Source organism: Hylaeus volcanicus, chromosome 7 (genome assembly GCF_026283585.1).
Source record: "Hylaeus volcanicus isolate JK05 chromosome 7, UHH_iyHylVolc1.0_haploid, whole genome shotgun sequence".
NCBI classification, from domain to species: domain Eukaryota; kingdom Metazoa; phylum Arthropoda; class Insecta; order Hymenoptera; family Colletidae; genus Hylaeus; species Hylaeus volcanicus.
The window spans coordinates 8629460-8639473 of record NC_071982.1 but is presented as its reverse complement, the minus strand read 5'-3'; the positions used below and the strand labels follow the sequence as shown (position 1 = coordinate 8639473).

General features: G+C 41.1%; 1 protein-coding gene across 4 annotated transcripts; it reads right to left on the bottom strand.

The window, feature by feature from the left end:
• Positions 1-6699: 6699 nt before the first annotated feature.
• LOC128879601 (uncharacterized) lies at positions 6700-9983 on the bottom strand. 4 transcript variants are annotated; one of them, XR_008457665.1, is made up of 3 exons: positions 9363-9983; positions 7064-7353; positions 6700-6926 (listed from the first exon to the last, which is right to left on the bottom strand). XR_008457665.1 is itself a non-coding variant. In XM_054128909.1 (2 exons), the coding sequence occupies exons 1-2, from the start codon at positions 9568-9570 to the stop codon at positions 7202-7204; spliced, it is 354 nt and encodes a 117-aa protein (XP_053984884.1). In that variant the 5' UTR covers positions 9571-9983; the 3' UTR covers positions 6700-7201. The 4 variants fall into 4 exon arrangements, 1 of the variants encoding a protein (XP_053984884.1); XR_008457664.1 differs by having other exon boundaries at positions 6700-7356; XR_008457666.1 differs by having other exon boundaries at positions 6700-7353; positions 9372-9983.
• Positions 9984-10014: the final 31 nt, after the last annotated feature.

Here is a 10014-nt window from a genome sequence, read left to right as displayed (position 1 = left end):
AATATGCTCATATAAGGACAAAATCTGTGGGCAAAGCAAACCCATATTTCGGGCCAGATTTTGTCGGTTTACAGAGAGCTTTCTTTATTCCCGTCCGGGACTTTGTCCAGTATGTACACGTCAGCATCAACGCGCTCCCCACGCGCATCCGAACATCTCGGGGAGTGCGGCGGCAAGGCATGGCCACCAGATGTCGTGCGGGGTGTCTGTCCAACGAGCCTGCCTCACGACACCCATAAGCACAAGGTCCGCAAGTATGCGGGAAACCTGACGCTTGTGGAGGCGATAGCCGGGCGACTCCGTGTACGGGCGCACGACATTCAGTTCTCATCCCGCACGCTGTTTTGGCGTAGCAGTTGGTCATCCTGGTCCGGGGGGCAAAGGCTGGTATTGTAGGAATCTAATGACTTTAAAACGTATTACAGGTTGACAACTAATTATTTATTGTCTGACTTTTACAACTGTCTCGACCGAACTGAACTCCAAATTATTATAAATAACAAATCACACCGCGTTCCCACGCAACCATTGCATACACGGATACACTCACACACTTACCCTCATATTATATATCAAACTCCTACAGTATGGATTCCGCTTGATCCAGGGGAATGACCTCGGAGTCTCCATGCTCCTTGGAATTAACCCCGTTTCGAGTGAAAACCTCGATGGAGCTGATGTTCTTCTGAACTGGGTACTTACCTTGACACTTACCTTCGGTCGGTGTCCAGGCCGCTCGGCAGGGGGTCTGGGGGACCCAGCTCCCCAGCAAGCGTACGGTTTCAAGACGCATGCTTTCAGCTGAAAACCTTTTACAAAATTTAAAAAACATGCGTCTCAAAACTATACGCTTGCTGGGGGGCGTGGCCTCCCAGACCCTTGTGAAGAGGGGGGCTACGCCCCCTCGACCCCCTTGAAAGCAATGTTACGAGCCAGGGCGATAGCGAGGCGCGTGTGAGCCCTGCGAGTGGGGAGGATTCGAGAATTGCACCGATACGATTAATTAGTATGTATCAATGGAGCCGAAGATTTGAGGATAGATTAGATAATGCAGACGCCTCTGACGCGAAGTCAGGTAGCTGCAGGAATCGGTATCTCCCAGTAAAGGGTAACCGCAGGATAGGTTAAGTTTAGGAGTTCGGGTGGAGTACACAATGACTAAATCGTATCGTTAAAATGTAACACGCGTCGTTAATAAAGCCTCGCAACTTGTTAATTTAATAGAATAATAACTCGAGCGGTAAAGTTATTATGTTGTGGGATCGTTACACTGGCTAGGATTGGTGATTTCAAAGTAAAGGTTTGATGATTGATCTTACAGACTTTTAAGTTTACACAAAGAGTATATATTCAAAAATACCTATACTAATTACAAGTGTGCAGTGTCGTGTTGTCGCGGTTAGTATATGAAGTTAAAATTACCTAAGTGTTACGCGGTGTTGACGCACTGGCGATGCGGGGGTCGAGAGTACTTTTATGGCCGTAATAGATTTTAAAACCGTCTTCGCGGATCTATATGGTAACGATAATCGAAAGGAACTGAAGCCCGATCTCACTAGAGTGCTACTCTACAGACGATCGATGTGTCTCTAACGAGTAACTCTTTCGTACTAGCCCCCGAGCAACGAAAATCGTGGGTTTATATACCTCTAAATGTTGGTGGGGAACCGCCAGTGATTTCCATATTAGGAAATTTGATGGTTAGGATTTTCGTTGCTCTGAGGTCGACAGCTGTGTGCCCTGGGAAAAGGGTAGATTAGAAAGTATCCCACGCAACGCGAGTCAAAGATGATATTAAGAGGATGCAGCTGCAGGATGCACTCCAGTGAGACCGAGCTCCAAATTCCAGAAGGGTAGATAAAATAAAATTAATGAACGCGAGCTTCTAAAAACGGAGAGTTTCTGTATACGTAACATCTCCCCCCCAAGATGAAACATCACGGTTCGCGTGATGCTTTCACCTTAGAAGCGAGCTGTTACGTATGTGTGATAGTGTCGGGTGTAGTGTAGTGTTGTTTCGTGTACTTATCTCATATGTAACGTCGTCAGTGGTCGAAAGGGGTGATGTCTGGCATTGCGTAGGCCAAGGTCAGCCAATGTTCCGCCATGTGAACGGGTGGTTGTCCTGGTTGACGGTCAAGTAGGAGGTCCGCCACAAGTCCATCCCTGTTTGTGCCGAGGTTTGTGATCCGTCTTCTCCTGTTTTCCATAACGGTGGCTGCCACGTTCCTCGGTGCTCCTGGCCGAGGTTTGATGCCTCGGATGTTTATTTTAATGGCTCGCCATGGCAGGCCACAGAAACGCGGGGGGAAGCTGCACATCTCGCTGACGGTGCGTTCTTGCCCGAAATCCCCCAAGATGTGTGAATGTTCTGCAGTAGCTTCCATCAACTGGTATACTCCTTTCGTTAAATTAGTTAGCCTGTTGTGAACAAGGGAGAATTCTCCTCTGATGACATGTGTCTGTTTTGATACTATTTCTGCCATCTCTTGCTGATCTTTATATATTCTGTTTAATTCCTGGTTGTAATTCTCTGCGTCTTCTTCTGATAAGGTTCCGAATAGCGTTTTGCTAACGGTGCCGATGAAACAGAATGATGCGCCGCGTCGTAATGATTTTGATTTGACAAGTTGAGTATCACCAATTGCGGCTCGTATTAAGTTGCTGTATTGAACTGTATTTTCTGCCTTTTTGATCAACCGGGGTCCTATTTCTTTGCTGAGGCAATTGACTCCGTCATGACGATCGCAAAGTTGATTCATTATTGAAATATGTTCCTTTACAGGCGGTGCGTGAGTGAGGTATTTTTTGACATCTAGGGATGTTACCAGTCGCCATTGTGAGTGATAAAGTTTGATGTCGGATAGTTTTTCATAGAAAAGTCCAGTATGTTGTTCCAGTGGTATTATCGACGTGTTATCGAGTAGTTGGCTAGCTACCAGCGGTAACAGTAGTGTCCAGATAAGCATTTTGATCGATCCCTGCATAAGGTGAAGCATGAGCAAGTTTTAATTTGTCCTGATGTTTAGTTATTATTTTGTTTTGTGTTTGCAATACCACATTGTTTAAGTCTGTCACGTCTATTATTTTGTATGGTCCAACATAGTGTGGGTCAAATTAATAAGTACGTGGTTCTTTGAGTGCATAAACATAGTCGCCTACGTTAAATGTCATGGGTCTTGAATGTCTGTCGTAATAATCCTTTGAGCGAATTTTTGCTTTATTCAAATTATTGGAAATTATGTGAGTTATTAATTCTGTTAGGTAATCGCCATATGATTTTAAATTATCGCCTGATGGGAATGAGCTAGATTCCCGAGCTAGTTTTCCAAAAATTAGCTCATATGGAGTGAAATTTGTTGCTTCATGGACGGAGGTATTGTATGAAAACATTGTGAATGGAATTAGCAGATCCCAATCTTCGTAATTACCCATATAGTGTTTGAGGTATTGTGAGTACTGTGTGACTGCGTTCTAACGATCCATTGGTTTGAGGTCTGTATCCAGAAGTTGTAATTTGTTTAATTTTGAATATTTCAGCCAGATTTGTCATTAAGTTGCCGATGAAACTGGTTCCCTTATGTGTTAATATTGCACGGGGTGTCCCGTATATTGCGATAAAATGTCTAGCGAAAGCGTCTGCTATGGTGGTAGCTCGAATATTTGGTATTGCTACAGCTAGACAATATGTTGTTAGATTATCCTGCATGGTGAGAATATATCTATTGCCACTGGGTGTAATCGGTAAAGGTCCAACTGTATCTAAAGATATTTTATCAAATGGCTGCAATGGTGTATCGGTAATTAGCGTCGGTTGGCGAGTTTTTGGACGTACTAATTTCTGTTATTGACAGCTTTGGCAAGTTCTGATGTAATCTTGGATTTCATTACGCATGTTAGGCCAATGAAATTTTGAACGGATGCGTTTGTAAGTCTTCGTGACTCCTTTGTGTCCTCCAATTAAACTGTCATGAGCTTCACGAATTATATTAATTTTATCTTCTGTGGATGGTGTGGTGATGAGGCATTGGCATAAGGTTATTTGGTAATCTGTTTCTGAGAAGACTTCCTTCAATATATTGTAGAATTCGTCGGGTTGTAAATCGTTAAAATCTCCTGTTGCTGATATTCGGAATGATTTAACATGGTTTTGTTCGAGAATGGGTATAAGGTTTTTTAGTCCGTCTAATTACTATGCTGAATGTTTTATATTGTTCATTATTTGACGTTATTACTTGACCTTTCCTGGATTGTTTTGATAGAAGATTCTGTTTCTCTATTGCTTCGATGTCCAGAAGTAATTTTCCTATGGAAGTTACTTGGTTGCATTTTTGTTCGTCTTCCCGCTCTTATGGACGACCTGGTATTTGTATTCCGAAGGTCTCAACTTCCATTTGATGAGTCTTGAGGTTGGATCCTTGACTGAGTGTAACCAGACTAACAGTCGGTGGTCTGTGACGAGGGTGAACTGTTTCCCATAAATATAAGGTCTGAAGTACTTTACGGCATAAACCATTGCCAAACATTCTTTTCCCGTAGCCGAATAGTTTCGTTCTGGTTTATTTAAACTATGGGATGCATAGGCAATCGGAAGGTCGTTTCCTATTCCACCTTGACTAAGCACGGCGCCTATAGCATATTCGGATGCGTCTGTCGTAACGATGAAAGGTTTACTGAAATCTGGATACTGTAAAATTGGTTGCCGACAAAGTTCGGAGCGTAGTGTTTTGAAGCTTTGATCTTGTTTTTCTGTCCATTCGAATTTAATTCCTTTGCCCAATAAATTGATCAGGGGTTTTGCTTTTGTGGTGAAATTTTCAATAAATCTTCGGTAATATCCTGCGAGTCCTAAGAATTGTTGGATATTCTTCTGAGTAGTTGGTGTAGGAAAATTACTGACAGCTTTTAATTTTCTAGGATCGGGTCTTACCCCTTTTTCAGAAATAATGTGTCCAAGGTATGCTACTTCCTTTCGCAGGAATTCAGTCTGGACCTTGGGTCAAAGGAGTCCGTTGGTGTCACCTTCCGACCGTTTTCGATCATCTGGCAACAATGAAAGTTGCTTTAGTGAGATCGGGTTCAAGTCCCCTTCGAGCAAATTTTAACCATACAGTACGTAGTCTACTGTTAGGCATTTATTTTATCGTTGTAGTCGTCCCCCGTTTGCTCGCGTTCGTGAAAACCGAGAAGGATTAGATTCTAGCTTCGTGGAATCGAAACTATATTTTCAACTTAGTTCAAATTTGTAACATTAGCTTACCATTAGTACACCGCGACAATTACTCTTATAACAATTGTATGTCCCGGTGCATATTAGAATATATATTATCATTTTTAATTAGTGTTGATCAATTATAATACCAAGTCCAGTACCCACAAAGGTGTACCTTTGCCGCTCGAGGTACATCAAAAACTGTTACGAGACCTAATACTAACATTTTCTGCAGCTCCCCACGTTAGCCATACGTGGGTTCGTCTACATATCACCTTCCTGAGGCTCCCTACGTTAACCATACGTAGGTTCGTCCTCGCGTCTCTACCTTCCTGAGGCTCCCCACGTTAGCCATACGTGGGTTCGTCCTCGACAACCAACCTCCTGGAGCTCCCTACGTTAGCCATACGTAGGTTCGTCTCCGCGTTTACTTCCTCAAGGCACCCAGTGTTACCTAACAACACTGGTCAAGCCATTAACAAAAAAACCATATTCCAATAGAAAGCCCCGGTTACGCAGCCGCCCCTTCCGGCTCGTAGCACCTAACTTTGGGCCGCGCCCGTTCAGCTCCAGGGCCAGCTTTCGAAACGGGATCTTTTCGGCATTGAACCTTAGTATAGGGACAACAAACCTGGTGAATTTCATCACCCTCTAATGTGTGGAAGTGCCCTTTCACGAAGGGGGTTGAAAAGTAGTGACCTATTCCGCCCTCCCAAGGGGTGCCTATGGGGTGCACGGTATGGGTGATGGCATTTTTTGGATCAGGGGAGTTCAAAGAATGCATTGAGTCCAAAATCGAGACCGTCGTCCAAAAATTGTGGATTTCAGAGAGGGTTGGGGGTTGTGAGGGGTAGGTTTGTCCGAGAGCGATTTCAAGGGGTGCATTTTGTAGAGGGCATCAAGGAGAGTCGCCCCAAAGGTTTTTTTGAATTTTTCAACCCCTTCCGTCACCCCTGGCCTGTTTCAAAGCGGCGGTTTTTCTACCCCCTCCCATTTAGGGCGGTGAATGAACCCCTTCTCATCAACCCTCGTCAATGCAACTTTGCACACACCCAGAGGACATTTCAAAACTACTCCTAACGAAGTTTCACGAAAATCGGTTGAAAACTCCTATAGTTACGACGTTTTGAAGAACTGTCCACTAAGTATCGCGGGTCAGTGTATAAATGAAATAGAAATTATTTCATACTTTTTAGCGTAATTTTAATATTTTTTCGAAGTCGGTTATATTTTTTTTCCGAAAATTATTTTATAATAAGCAGTGAGCGACGGTTAAGTTATTGGAAAAAGTTACTTAGGAAGATGCCCTTGACAACATATATCAAGGTCGTAGGGGCGGGGTCCACTATTCGGCATATTTACCCTTTCTTTACTCACTCGCGTCTACTAAGGGTCACCTTCTTCCTCTGTTCGGTTTCACAATTATTTGATCAGGACAAAAAAAAAACAAGGTGAAATGTAATTCAAGTCAAAGTTGCGAGGAAACATTTTTATTGAACATTAAAGCAGTACATGTTGTTACATGTTTCGCAAAAATTTGCTCCGATGGTATCGGAGATAACACGGACCGAACAATTATTATAGAATAACTTTCCTCCCAAGTTGCTCGTGTAATTACGGAATTTAATTAGCAGCACAGGTTGGTCCCAAACGGATTTTAATATCTCGCTCGCAGTGTTTCTTTCACTTTAGTGATCCTTCCAAGTTTTTTTTTCTGCGTAAGAAATTAAGAGACAAAGGCAAAATTGAAGGCATCTATAGTCGACCGATAGGGATGAGAATGGGACGCAATTTAACCACACAGATACGTGTACGTGAATATATAAAATTTCTGGAGGCAACATTAACAACCTTTCCCTGTTTCTTTCTCGACGATTTCCAATCGATTTTGTGGATCTGTTACAAACATCGCTAACGAACATCAAGTCGAACGAATAATTAAGCGAGGCTCTTCTGTGTTTATATATAGCCAACAATGTACGTGTCTATTTATCCGTGTTTTTCAGACGATTGGAACTTGTACACGCGATACATTGGCGAATATGGTTTGACCTCTCCGTCGCTGTCCCCTTCATCCCCCGTGGGATCGTCTCTGTCCGGTTTCGAGGATCGATATATCTGACTTCTCTCGTAAAGCGGCACTGCTGGAAAAAATGTAAAGTTTATTTTTGTCAGTTCAGGTAAACATCCCTTGGGAAATAGATGTAACCACAAGAACAAAACTCGCGACGTTATTTGTAGCAATTAAGTAGTGCGCTAAGGGAATCTTTTCAACTGCAAATTGCTCTCGAATTTTTGATCACAAAAAGAACAAATTTTTCTATCAGCGCATTACTTAATGATAATTAACAGTCTCAATTTTCGAACAATATGTGAGGTACTGTTATAATATATAGTATTTTCTACGGTTCTAGTGGTAATATGTAATATTCAAAGTACTTTCAAAAACAATCAATAATTGTCGAAAAACGTATTTGAATAAATAATTGAGGTATTTTCAGCTTTTTAGAGAATAAAGTATAGATTGTTCGATTTTCTTAATTGTCGATTCCATGAATAATCAATTCCTTTAGCTTGGGCTGACATACAATATTATTTTAGTTAAATTTTTCATTTTAAATACTTAACTATTCTATGCATTGTTTATAATTTGTTATTAAATTAAATTGCACTCAAATCTGATCTGAACCGTGGGAGTTATACAATATGTAATATTATTTCAGTTAAATATTTTATCCGAAGTGTTGAATTATTTTCCAAGCATTGTTTATCATTTGTTAGTTAATTTGTTCAAGTGTTTCCGATAATAGCGCCGAAGCGCTAATCCGCCGATCATTTTACAATTCATTTAAATAGGTAAAGAAATGAACAATAAAAACGTGAATAAATGTACGAAAGACACCCATAATCTTGACAATTTTGTATTTTAACTATGGTTTACGAAGTTATTATACAGGATGGAGCATTTAAATAGGAAAACCCGAATATCTCCGTTATTTATTGTTCTATAAAAAAAACTACGGGATAAGGTTACACTGTTTAACGGGTGGATGTAATGATGGGGCTATTTTTTCTTCAAAGTCATTTTTTAAAGAGATTTTCCGGTCACTGGAATTTTTTTAAATGGTATGAATTACTTGCATTGTTGTAATATTGTAACTGATCAAAATACAAATTTTAATATGTATAATACATTGTCTAATACACGCACGCACGCACGCACGCACCCACGCACGCACACACACATACACACTCCAAACTAAATATCTTCCTTTTAAGGCATGTCTTCATATCATTAAAAACAACGGAGCTATTTTCAGTATAAATCTCAATGATTTTGTAAGAATAACTCCTCACAAGGTCCTCTGGAAGTCAAAATATTTACATATTTGAATTCATCTTGTGATCAGCAACAAGATTATACTACTATGTATAATGAAAAATCTTGAAATCTCTTTAAAATATAACCATGAGCGAAAAATGGTCCCATTATTGTATACACCTCTTCAAACAGTGTAACTGTGTCCTATAGATTCTTTTCATAGAACTAGAAATAATAGAGACATTCGGGTGTTCCCATTTAAATGCTCCATCCTGTATTAATAAACTATCGATGTTTGTTTTTCAAACTAGAATAGACATTTCTTGTATTACACCCAAATAGTTGCAAATGTAGTTCGAACGAAACTTCCCATAACAAAAGATTTTCTAACACTGTTCAGAAGCACCTATGTATATTCTTGAATGGAATAATATTGTAAACACGTGCACTCAGTAAGTAACCATAATTAATACAGGGTGTCCCAAACATGTTGTAACATCTTGAAAAGGGTGGTTCAGGAGGTGATTTGAAACAACTTTTTCCGTAGCGAAAATGTTGTCCGAGGCTTCGTTGAGGAGATATTAACAGAAAACCCCGACCAATCGGAGCGCGAGTATCCCAATGGAGCACCCGCAGTGGCGTAGGCTACGCGCTCTGATTGGTCGGAGTTTTCTGTTAATATCTCCTTAACGAAGCCTCGGACAACATTTTCGCTAAGGAAAAAGTTGTTTCAAATCACCTCCCGAACCACCCCTTTCAAGGTGTTACAATATTTTTGGGACACCCTGTATACCGGAACAGTGTATTTTGTAACGCACGTATACGTACAAGACAAACCTGACTTCGGAGTACGCTCTCTGTCGATGTTTTTCGATGTTGCTATGTCGTTGGTGTATTCTTCGACGGACCTGGTGCACGGTGGATGAGATGAAAAAGCCTCTGTAACGTCGTCTGTTTTTTGAGGGGTCTCGTAATTTTGGAGCGGTACCGTGCCGACTACTATATTCGTTCGCAATTTCAAGTTCTTCTGAAACATTCTGTAGTACCACTCGCTGACGTCTACGCAAGCTTCGACCTTTTAATAAGAAAAATACTTTGGATAAACAAGCTGTAAACAGTTAGTTCGCCATTCAATTATTCTTGACCTGCAAGTTTAACACTCTGACTCGTTTACTAATAAGTTTAATTGTGTCGAATTATTAACAGAAAACCCCGACCAATCGGACCACGAGTTGCGACATGCAACGTATGTCAACGACGGTGTCAGTATTTTTATATCCAATTACGTTTTGTTATAACGAACCGCGTTGAGTTTATTTCTTCTTTTGTTCTATCGAATCGCGTATGTTAGTTGCCGCGAATAAAAGTGTGGGGAATTTAATCTGGCGAAGCACATCCCTACATGCTATTCAACCCTGTCGCCACCTGTCACAGTCAGGTGACTTTGTTTACCTCGTTTCCATCTTCTGAGCAAACGGAG